We start from the raw sequence: 12,855 nt of genomic DNA on the forward strand, positions 1-12,855 counted from the left end.
CTCTGGACTCCTGTCATGACAAAAATGCCTAATCACATATCCCTTTTAAACAGTTTTCTCCCTCATCTATTTCAATGCAGTATACATTATTTAACCCATCTTACTCACTCTCCCCCCAACCCCTATGTCAGTACTGTTTTACAACAGTGGCACCATGCAGTATTTGTCCTTTTATGACTGAGATACTTCACTCAGCATAATGCCCTCCAGGGTCACCCATTTTGAATATTATTGCATGAGTTCCTTGTTTTTCAATGCAGCATAGTATTCCATTATGTGAATATACCACAGCTTCTCTATCCATTCATTTGTTGATGGGCCCTTAGGTTGTTTCCAACTCCTTGCTATTGTGAACAAAGCCACGATAAACATGAGTGTACATATATCTGCTTGGGTGTCATTTATGGTCTCTTGGGTATATTCCCAGTAGTGGAATTGCTGGGTCAAATGGTATCTCTATTTGCAACTTTTTGAGAAAGCACCATACTGCCTTCCACAGTGGTTGCACCATTTTAAAATCCCACCAACAATGAATAACCCTTTTTCCAGTTTTTCCACATCCTTACCAGCATTTGTTGCTTGCTTTTCTGTTAAATTTTCCAATTCTGACTGGGGTGAGATGATATCTCATAGTTGTTTTGATTTGCATCTCAGAGCTAGGGATTTTGAACATTTCTTCATGTGCTTGTTAGCTATCTCAATGTTTTCTTTGGTGAAGTGTCTATTCATATCCTGTGTCCACTTTTCAATTGGATTACTTACCTTTATCTTGTTGTGGTGCTCAAGTATTTTATAAATTCTAAATATAAGTCCCTTATCTGAGATGTCATTACCAAATACTTTTTCCCACGGTGGCTTCCCTTTTTACTCTGTTGGAGAAGTTTTTGGATGTATATAGAGATTTGATTCTTAGAAGGTCCCATTCATCTATTTTATCTTCTCCTAGTTGTAGGGGTGATTGAGTTTTTCATGCAATTACTGTTCTACAGGTTTTCAGCTAATTGTATTCAGGTCATTGACTATATTTCTAACAGGCTTTTTTAAAAGAAAACACAAACATAAATCATGTCCCATAAGGACAAATACTATATAAACCATCGTAGAAATAGACAACTAGTAAAATGTGTATGAGGATCTGCAGGGGGAGGGTGGGAGCAGAGTGGTGAGAATGGGGGGTAGTAATCATAGGGCTGCATAATTTGATAGGTGGAAGGAGGGGTGAATTAAGAAAATAGGAAATATCCTGTGTGAAAAACAAGGTATATAAACTTTTTTTGTGCTGCCCCTCTATCCTTCCAAGCATGATGTGCTTATCTAAGGACTTGTCCCTCCTGGCAACATTCCCAAAGTGAAAGAAGCTTCAGAATCCTTGCCTCCAAGGAGAAACTTGGTTTCACTCTCTCCAGAACAAATATGTTTGTTCTCTTGGCAGTCCATGATACGTTAAATACTCTTCTCCAGCACAACTCAAGGGCATCGATTCTTCATCTATCATCCTTAGTCATTGTCTAGCCCTCTGATACATAGCAAGTAATTGCAAGACCATGGCCTGAATCAGGCACACCTTAGTCTCTAGGCTGACATCATTGCTCTTCAGCACTCTGGAGAGCAGACTTCTGTAATGCAATTCATCTTTTGATTTCCTGGCTACTGGAAACAAGAGTGTGGTTGTGGAGTTAAGCAAGCTGAAATTGTTAACAATCTCAACCTCTACATCATCTAACATGGTGCTGCCAGTTGCCCAGGGGTGAGAATCTTTAATATTTGCATGTTAACATTTACAAACAAAGTATCATGTTTCTGTGAGGCTGATAGTTAGATTATATGTATTGGTGTTTTCAGATTATATGGAGAGCCTGTACTTAAAACCAACAACCAAATGTTAAATTAATAAGATTTGATTACTAATTTATTAAAACTCTGTATATGTTAAGGAACTATGTTTTGATGGAAAGAGGAAAAGTGTGAGTAGATCAAGAATTCTCTGAATCATCATAAAACAAATTGTCTAAATATTATAAACAGCTCCTGAGAATAGCTCCAGAATTTTATATTTTGTAATGGGAAGGTGCTGTGCTGTAATTCCAAAGGTACGCAGTTCAAATCACCATCTGATGTGCTGGAGAAGGATGGTCAGTCTCCTCCTGTACAATTAGCTGCCTCTGAAAACCCTCTGAAGGACCAGCTATGGGTTGGTTCCCACACAACAACAACATATTAAGTCATATATTAAAACATATGTAAAACAGTATGTGAACTTTCTTCTCTTTAAATTGTTTTTTAAATCCACATCTTATAAATTATTATATGAAAATTTAAACTGAGTTCTTTTGATGAAAACAGTAATTTTACTCATGCACTAGTCCAAATACATTTGTGTACCTCCTTTATACACCTCAACAAGGAACTCCAACCATCTGGTATGTTTAGAGGACACTTCAGTAAGGAGAAAATTAAAAGCCAGCATTCCAGTCATTTGAAATGTTCTACCACAGGGACATGAAATCCCCAAAATAACATAAAGGGATAAGAGGATTAAAAATTTTTAATACATCTATTGACAGTCTTTGTCAAATAGGCTACACGAAAGCTCCACTAGCATTCTGCAATTATATAGGCCAAGAGAATTCCTATTGGTTACATTCCACATAGTAATATGTTTAACAGCTGTTTTTCAGAGGGCTGTGAAGTTTTACTATAGTTATTTAATCCAGTCATAACTAGTGGCAGTCCATCCTAATAGAGCAGATTCTTGGTTTGGGTTATTCTGTACATTAATTCTTGCTTTACCAGGCATTTGATACTACAGTTTTTATTGTAGAGGTTAGTGGACACATAGAAACAAAATCTGCTAATTTGGTGGCTGAAAATTATGTCCATCAAAAAAATTTTCCATATGAAATTAAAGTAAAAAAGCAGATCATAAAATTAAGATCCATGACTCCATTTTTCTCCCAGTAACAAAATCACACCACGTATCAGGAAGTATCTTCAGAAACACATTTATCATCAAGTCTGTGTATAACTGAAGAAAAATATACATATAACTGAAGAATAAGCAGGAAGAGTAGAGTCTAAATTTGAGAGCAGTAAAAAAAACTATGAGCTAATATCTATCCTGAGATTTACCAAGAGAATAATGATTATCACCTTAATGAGTTTTCATTTTTTTTATAAAAAAAAAAGAGGCCAATGGCAATAGTAAATTACAAAAAGCCACTTAAAATGAGGATAAGGATCAATTCCATTTTTTCCCCCACCAAGGATGAGATCAAGAAAAAAGTGTTAAATTGTACTCTGAGGTATTTCAGTTCTAAGAATGAATTTACAACCCAGGAATTACCTATCAGAGGTAAGAGAATACCTTTCCTAAAGTAGAAAGAAGAAAAAAGTGGAGTTTGTCTTGGCTGTACAGTAGTACCCAAAGGCCAAAAGATTGATGAGATAAATGGCTTCCTTTTAAGGCATCCTTTAAGCAATGGAGCTCTTTTCTTTGAAGTCAAGGAGTTTATTTTCTGCCCTCATGATCTATAGTTTTATCAGACTATCCAGTCTGCTCTTAGTCAAGGAGAAAGGAGTATTTCACTGCTTACTATCTAGCAATACTATATACTTCCAATTTGTCTAATTTAATTTTCATAACAATACCAACTAGTAGGTATTATTAATCTATCTCATCAATGGGGAATCTTGTGCTCAACATGGTTGTGCTTTGCCTAAGTAAGAAACACAGCAAATTAATACTAGGTGATAATATTAGCACTCCTTACACCTATGCTGATATTCTCCTTTCCATAACATAACATTTCCCTACGTCATCTTGAAGTACCAAAGTACTTCAAATATAGCAAAGATTCCATCAGAAAAATGGAACATAGCATCTCTAAAAATTTTACGTTATCTCAGTTGGAAAGTAAAATTTTATCTTGTACATATCAAGAAACTAATTAAAGGAAAAATTAGTAACTAGTTTTTGTGCTTTGACTTTTCATCCCAAAGGATTCAAAGAAAGTTTCATGAAATATTGATTGATGCAAGACCAATGGCCATGATTTTTTAAAGACCAACAAAGATCATGCTTCATCCTACCAAGAATGGACATTATGTGGTAGGCGGAATCATTTGCATCACAATCTAATTAGCAAAATTAGCTTATAGTCACCTCTGATTTTCAAATATGGGACTTGTTTTGTTACTTTTTACATGAAGCACTTTGACTTCAATTCTTTTAAAAACATCTTCAGATGTTTTCCCAAGAGAATCACGTTAACCAGCCAAATGTCTTCTAAAGTGGATCTTGAGGACTTTTATGCCAGTTATTCACCAGTCCATCTTTGATGGGAGCTGCAAAATATTGTGTTGATATTTTTATGCTATCTTTAACTGAAGATTCTGTTCTGCCATGAAAGACCTGCCCAGGATCCCAGAGACATCCATTAGCCACTGAACAAACAGTACAGCCTAAGTTAGGCTATGGTGCAGTCGTTTCTGTGGTTTTATGCTAATACTCAAGTTTACTACATTTTTTCTTTTTAATCCAAGGGTTAGTTTGTTATTTTGACAGGACATCAGTGACTGAACAAAGAAATCTCAGCAGAGTGTCACTGCAGGTGTAACCTAACAAATGTAAAATTCTCTTTGGATGCTGAGATGCACTTAGGACAAAAGAACATAAGAATATAATATTGTTGTTGTTGATTGCCATTAAGTTGAGCACAACTCATGGTGACCTATGAACAAAAGTCCTGAGTCATTTATCAAAATTCAGAGTTTCCAGAGGCATTCTGTTTAGGAAGTGGATGCCACTCCTGCTTCCAAATATAAATAATAATTTTTTATAAGGGGCAAAGTACTGCAATAAAGAATTTTAAGCTAATAGATCATCAGGTTCAATACTTCAATCCTTTCCATAATCATCTTTGCCAAGACTAGCCTCTGCTTGAAAACAGGATGACAGAGACCATCAACTGAGGCAGCCCATAATTCCATTATACCCAGATTTAAGAAACTTCTTTGTGACATGGGGCCCAAATCTGTAGTACTATCACCTCTATTTAGTGACCCTTTGTCTTAAAAATAACAGTTCTCCTTAGCTGACAAGCTCATAAAGAATGTATACTATGAACGCTGCACTTTTAAAAGATTTATCTTTCTGAATGGGATCAAGTTGAAAGCAGCAACAAGGAAAAGCTGATGTTAAATTTGGAGAGTAGTGAGTTAATCGTAATGGTGGTGGAACAACTCAGAATTAAAGGGTGAGAACAGCTGCTCAGCTGAAAAATTGTACTGAGTTGTACATGGATAAAATGTTGATTTGGTATAAGTATTTCTGCATTCTCCTGGAAAATAATAAAAATAAAATGCATTTAAAAAACCATTAAGCAAATAACAGTTCAAGTGTTTGAACTCTAATTCAGTTTCACATACTTTGGGCACATGTCCAGGAGAGACCAGTCTTTGGAGAAAGACATGCTCGGAAGGGTGGACGGACAGCACAGGAGAGAAAGACCCCAAATGAGACGGATTGATACAGTAACTGGGACAATGGGGGATTGGTGTGTCCGGATTAGTGAGACCGGCTCAGGACAGGGCAGGGTTCAGAGCTGTTGTACATAGGGTCACTATGTGTCACCGACATCATATTGGTGGTTTTTTATTTAAGCCTCTTGTTTAGAGTCAACAAGACCTCATGGAAGGCAAGAACATTTTTCTAAGTGGTACAGTTAATTTGCTGTACTGAAGTAACGTGAGGTTGCAGTGCTGCTGAACTCTGTGTCACTAGGGTGTCAAATGCCATAATAGTTACCTATGGTGGACAGTGTTTGGTGAAGCTACCAGTTTAATAAAGGTTTGGAAGCAGAATTGGCATTCACTTTCTAAACCACATGCTCTGGAAACTCTATGAACTTTGAGAAACGAAGACAGTTAAAGAAAGGCTTCAGGGCTTTTGTTCATAGGGTCGCTATGAGTCGTGCTTGAGTCAACAGCAATCAATGACAACAACTTTCCCAGGCTAACTCCCAATATTCTATGTATTCTTCAAATGCGGTTAAATTTTAAATTCCTTTACCATTTTGGGTTTTGCCTCAGCTTGCCTTTACTTTTAAAATATGGTTCCCAGAAATTATTACATTCTAACATCACAGGGCTCAGGAAAGGAAGTGCCACCTCCTTTGTTCAAAAATCACTAGTTGAAGATATTATTTCCTAAGTCAGAATGCTCTCTACCAGAGTGTACACAGCTTTTTTTTTCCAAACTCAGACTGGTCATAAAAATATAAACTTCAAAAAGAAGGAAAAAATTAACCCATCCTTACCCCAAAAACAATGTTTGTGGAATAGAGTGTGGCTATAAGGTGAGATGCAAATGCTTTTTTCCATGGCTTTTATGTTTTTTCAAGGTAAATCTCAACAGTATTAAGTTACATTAAAAAGGCATCTGTCAGGAGCATGGTTGAAGAAAGTAACCAGATGCAATTGTTTAAAAAATTTTAAAAGCCACCCAAACCTAGAAGAGCTATAGAGCTATTCAAGTGGAAAACTAATGCAATAAGCAAGTAAAAAGCTCCTATCTCTAAATCCATTGATTGGGTACTGAGGGGCAGTGGGAGGTACCGGGAAGAAACAAAACTCTTTTCTGATTATAATAAAGTGATACCATATTCATGTGACTTGGTTTATTAAAAAATGTTGTATTTAATCAGAGACCAATTCAAAAGTACTTACAACTGGTATTTATTCAGAATAATTCATTAACAGAAACTTGATGCTGGAATTAGAAGAAAGATGGAATAGCCTAAAGTGTTAAGGAGGCAAGTCATTGATCCAGCACTGTAGGAGTCACCAGTGTTCTCCAAAAGCATATATTCCTGAACAGAAGAAGAAAAAAAATCCAGTTCTCTATTAAACTTCCCACCTCCCTTAAGTAAGTAAACTGTTTAAAAGAAATACTACCAATGCAAAAATTTTATTTTGGTCAGTGGTTTGTAACTTGTTAAATTCTAAAGCAGATCTTGACAAGTAATCAAAACAATTCATTTTACTTTCCCTTTCATTTTCTTGCCACTTTATTCAGGGAGAGATAAGAAAATGTCCTAAAAGACAAGAAAAAGAAAGGCCTCGGAAAGAAAATAGCCTCAGCCAAAGTAAAGCACAGGAAGGATAACTGGCCCTGTATAATTAAAATGAAAAGTTAATATAATTCAACAGATTTAATAAAAGCATACTTCTTTGTGTGCTCTTATTAAATTAAAAGTATGCAAGTAAAAAGCCTTGCAGAGGCAAGGGAGAAAGTGCAAGATCCTTTGAGGATAATCTATACAAAGCCATAATAAAATACTAACATCAGAAAATTACATAATTTTACAGATTCTCCCAAATCTGAGTCTATGACATGAATAGGATGCATCTTCATTGGAAATTGAAGGGGAAATGCCATATATTTAGTAACATAACAGAATCTGGAAGAGAAATGTACTCTAGGAGTCAGACAACAACTATAAAGAAGCAGCTCTCATTTCAGCCACTCTTATTTGGAATTAATTTTTATTTGAAGTAAACTCATCTTGGCAAATACTCCCATAGTAGTAAAAACTATTAGACAAACCAGTATATTTAGATCTTGGCCTGAGCTAAGATGCCTACATTAATTAGTGTCTTTTCTCAAGTACTACTTGAAGTAATTTCTATTTAACCAAAAAAGCTCCTTTTGGTATTAAGTCATTTATTAAATTAACATTTATTGAATATGTACAATATTACTTGGGACTGTTCACAAGCTTGAAATATGTCAGTGAACAAGTATATGTAAAGCCTACTCTAGAATTCACACAACTAAGGAGAAAGAAAGAAGCATTCTTGTGTGTCTCTGCTGGTTGGCCATGGATAGGTTACTAAAGAACTAAGACAGGCTGGGAGAGTAACAAAGGAAAAGTCTATAGCAAAGGTTTCTAATTCCCTTCTGATCCTAGTCAAGCAAGGGTAATGGAAAGAGACTGAGCCCTAAGGAATAAGAATTATAGAACACAAATATGGCCCTTGAAGCTGCTATTTATTTTACAATTCAATTATTCTAATCCAACATTTGCATAGCAACTTCATTTTCAACATTAGAGTCATGCAATATTGAGAACAATTGATATTTGCTCTAAATGAAAGGTAATCTAATATGGGACATTTCCTAACAGTTAAAGGTTTTCTGCTCACCTTATTTTTAGAATACTACTAATTACTGACTTAGTGGAAAGGATAGAGAGGGAAAGGCAAGGATTATTAGAAATGATTTTGGAAAAAAAATTATTTTGGTTTTTATTAAGATGATTTTTTTTTCTTTCCTGGGAAACTGATTCTAAAGAGAACACTATTTAAACTTTGGTATCCCTTTCTCTTTGTTGTTTTTAGGTGCCATCAAATCAACTGCAGCCCACAGCTACCCTATGAGCAACAAACTGAACCTTGTCCTATCCTGCTTCATCCTCTTACCCAAAGACAAATACAGTGAGACCAATGAAAAGTATCTGTCTTTTAGATGCTATGTGTAATCCCCATGTACAAGAAACTGGTAACTCTGAAACCTACTGGAGAAATGTCAAGAGTGTTCTACCAATATCATGTGTCTATATGATTCCTTTCTTTAAAATGGAATCAATTTAAAACATTAACATATCAAGAATGAAATTGTCATCATCTACAACAACAGTGGAATTACATATACCCTTATTCTATCACTCATTTCTTGGTTATGCTAAGCAGCAAACTACAGAAACATCTGACACCATCAACAGCATACAGGCTTAATTATTTCCCCAATTTGCATGTAAATCAGTGAACAAATTAGAAGGTGTCAAAATATGGCATCGAAGAAGTAGTAACATATTCAGCAACATCTCTTCCATTTTGAGTCCTGTTTGAAAATTGGCTAAGTAAAGGCATATATATGTATATCTGAATTGGAGATGATAAAATGCATACAAGAAAGGAAGTGGGATAGAGAGAAAGAGTATAAAAAAGGAGGAAATAGCAGAGACGGGGAAGAAAGAAAACAGGAAAGCATGTATGGTCATGAGAGAGTAACAACATTACTACATGAAGGAAGTAACACAGATAAGCCTGCTTCCACAAGCAGAATTTTTCTCAGGAGTTCACTGAATATACAAAATGGTTTGTGAGACTTTATCTCGTGCTATTCTTACCATTATACTAAAAACATCTATAAAATTCTAAGCCTTGGTCTGTCCAAGATGGATAGTACCAAGAAGTAAAAGATGTCACCTGCTATCAAGGACTGTGCTCTGCTTGAAACCCTGCCCTGCAGTCCATTAAACCACAGTATTTTGGTCAGATCTGGTCTGTTTTCTCATATTACCCAGTATTACCTTTTTTTAAAAAAATTTCATTTACTTAGAGGTCAGTGAAGATTTAAAGAATACAGGGAAAAAAATAATAGTAGCTATTTGAAGGGGAACATGATGGAATAAGTATTCCCTTTTTCAGCAGCTATACCCTAGAAAAGATAGTAATGAGGCTTTGAGAGTAAGTGCTAATTCGTGAACTTCCCCTCCTTTTTTTTTTATTTCTACATAATACATTTAGGGACATCAATGTACTAAAATGTTTGGTCTGAGAAATAGCGAAACCATTAGCACCAAAAGGAGTCATGGAGCTTTGTCTATATTAACAATGATTGTTACTGTTGGCCATAGGTAAAGGTTTCATTTCATATTTAGATAGCAAAGTTCTTGAAAGTGCCTGTGGACAAGAGAAATAATACTTTAAAATCTCCATGGGGGCATCAACACTCACCACAGAGAAAATACTTGGCCTTCCCAGTTTTGGTTTATCTGGTAGACGAGAAAACCAGAGCTCCCAGAAGATTACCACTGAAGCCCTAAAGAACAGCCACACATGCACCCACTGGTGTGCAGGAAGGATTCCTACAGTACATTTCCCCCTAGACTGTTTTCAGGAATGCGCTTTTACTTGCTTTTTAAAAAAATAAAAGCAACATGCTCTGCAGATCATGGAGTGCCTAGCGCAATTTTTGCTTTGCTCTAACTCCAGATTGCAAAAGGGTGAACCCATTTTATGTTCTGCTAATGCTGGCCTGTGGACAAGGCCCTTGACCTGCCATGCTTTGTAAGCTCAGGAGCCCACAGGAGTCAGAAGGTCCGAGAGCAGGAGCCACAGTCATTGCCAGATTGCTCTCGCAATTGGTGGCCCATCAGGGCAGCTGCTGATTCCTTTTTCTTCTTGCCTCAGCCTTTAGTTGAAATTACAACAAGTCAAATAGCTGATGCTTTTCCCTTCTCCAGGTAAGGGTGAGGATACATTGTTCACAAGTGTGTTCTGCCTGGCTTCACTGATGAGTCGACAGGCTAAGTCAAGGAAGAGTTTTTCCACATTGTCAGATTCCTTGGCTGAAGTCTCCAGATAATACATGTCCTGAGCTTCTGAGAATTCTTCAGCTCTCTGCTGAGAGACCTCTCTTTTCTCTGCCAGATCAATCTTGTTGCCTGGAACAGTGGTAAAGGCAAAGGAGAGATCATCATTTGTCTTACTGCAGCCTTAAAAGCATCAAAATTTCATTCCAGATCTAAAGCTAAACAAGATAGATGGGTAAGTAAAAGCAAGGCAAATGAACTGTGATTACTGGCATGTTTATTTTGAAATACCAGTGCCGTTTGTAATAGCAGTGAACTGGAAGCAATCCAAATGTCCATCAATTAGAGACTAACAGAATAAACTATGGTACATGCACACAGCAGAGTTTCTCAGCCAATGCCTTGTGCAATGCAACAAGGAGTATCTTTATACACCATGGAAGGAAAGAACACCAGGGTATAGTAAGTGGGAAAAGCAATAGAAAAAAGTATATATAGTATACACATTTGTATCTAAAAGATAATGAAGATTTTTTTTTTTTTTTTGCAAGGGCAAGAGGGAATTTATTTCAGAAGATAATGAAGATTTTAAGTATGCAATCAGTATTTGCTTTTTTTTAATGAAAGAACCATCCAAGATCTTAATTTAAAATGTAATAATTACTTAGGAAATGAACAGTGTTGAGCTGATAGGAACAGAACCTTAACCTTGTTAAATGTATTCTGTCTTGTAGATTTTACTTGAGGATCCCATAAATGTTTTCTATTTAAATATTGGCATATATAAGTTACACAAATATTTATTACATAAACATATAGAAAAGAATTGCATAATCAATACAAAATTAAACAATCACGTTCTAAAAATGGAAACCATAATTACATAAACCAGTCACAAAAACACAATAATGATAGACGGTCTCTATTACTAAAAGCTAAGCAAAAATTTACACACAGTGGTAACCAATCTTGGAAGGGTAACAGGAATGGGCAAGAAGGGAGAGGGGAGTAATTAGTAAATCTTTACTAAGTTGGACGAGAGGCAAAGCAATGCAAAATAAGGGGTTAATTAGATATAATTAACTAGAACAATTACAATGTTATTAAACAAACTGTCTATAAATGTATAGAAAACCAATATGATTTACAAAAACTTTAACTCAAATAAAAATAGAGAATCTGAACCACTAACCTTTAGGCTAGTGCTAAAGAAACTCATTGCCATGGAGTCAGAACCAACCCATAACTGATCCTCCAGTGGGTTTCTGAGGCTGTAAATTGCAAAGTAGAAGATTGCTAACCTTTATCGTGAGGAGTCACTGGTGGATTCAAAGTATCAAGAGAGGTTTAAGCAGCATCTCTCTCTATGGACTAGGGCACTACAGGTCCTTCTAGGCTAGGAGTCAAGGGCAAATTGTTTGCCCTAGTCAATGACTTTGCATAATACCACACTATTTCAAGTAACTTTAAGGTATGATCATTTAACCATTAATATCTAATAGCATATACTTTGAGAACAAAAAAGATTGTAGGGAAAAATCTTGAATTGTTTCAGTTATCTTATTGGCAGTGGTGTAGTAGTGGTTGTAGTATTGTTATTCAGAACCTGTCATTTTTATATTGTGTGATAAAGTAAATAACTAGGCTGATATCATTGGGAATATAATTTTTTTTCTTTATTTTATAATTTTTTTATGGAGGGGGAAATAAGTGCAAGTATAAGATTAATTGAGGTTAAGTAAAATTTACAGTCCTGAATTCTAAATGGAAGTATCAGTGTGAATAATTAATAATGTATTTTTGTTTCATTTTCTATTTCTCTTGCCCTGAAAACCTGACAAAAGTGTTATGTCACCTGTGTTACTTGGCAACAATGCTTATGGTAAAAATGACACCTGACGCGTTAATTACATCTAGCCCAGAAATTCTATGTATAAACTATAAATAGCTGAAGGGAAGCCACAACATTGAGCTCCTCTGCATGCAGGGACTCTTCACTTGGACAACCCTGCAAGTTGTGCCTGTGGAGTTGCTATAAGAAATACTGGCTCCAAGGGGCATTGAGGCTTCTAGACCAGGGCAGATCCTGCATTTGTCTGAAGTGAGCTTTGTTCTTTCACATCTGATGTATCAAAAAGAGGTGGGGCGGTGGGGGAGGAGGGTGAAGAGCTCCTGGGAAGCTCTGCAGACTACTATTGTACTCAAGAGGAATATCTAATTCTGACCTGCTGGCAGGTAGTGTTTTCTATCCTATATTGTTCTAAGTGAAGATGATACCAAGAGTAACCTATAGGAGTCTTATGAATAAGAATGGATAGGAGAACCTAATAATACAATTATGAATGCTACATAATTCACCACACGCACATACAAATATATACACACATACATACTAGCTCTGTTTACTAAACAAAATTATCAACTCAGTGGCATTGAGCATTCCTAACACTTGGACTGTGGCTTCTAAACACTGTTG

At 36.0% G+C, this 12,855-nt stretch overlaps 1 protein-coding gene across 1 annotated transcript in view; it reads right to left on the reverse strand.

The window, feature by feature from the left end:
* Window positions 1–10,064: 10,064 nt before the first annotated feature.
* The window catches only part of RAB30 (RAB30, member RAS oncogene family), a 129,435-nt gene continuing 126,644 nt past the window's right edge, over window positions 10,065–12,855 (reverse strand). The window contains exon 5 of the mRNA XM_006882899.1: window positions 10,065–10,511. Coding sequence (XP_006882961.1) covers window positions 10,261–10,511 — 251 coding nt within the window. The 3' untranslated portion in view covers window positions 10,065–10,260. The remainder of the gene's footprint in view (window positions 10,512–12,855) is intronic.

The sequence above is a fragment of the Elephantulus edwardii genome, unplaced genomic scaffold, assembly GCF_000299155.1.
Source record: "Elephantulus edwardii isolate Elephantulus edwardi_28Jun2011 unplaced genomic scaffold, EleEdw1.0 scaffold00025, whole genome shotgun sequence".
NCBI lineage: Eukaryota > Metazoa > Chordata > Mammalia > Macroscelidea > Macroscelididae > Elephantulus > Elephantulus edwardii.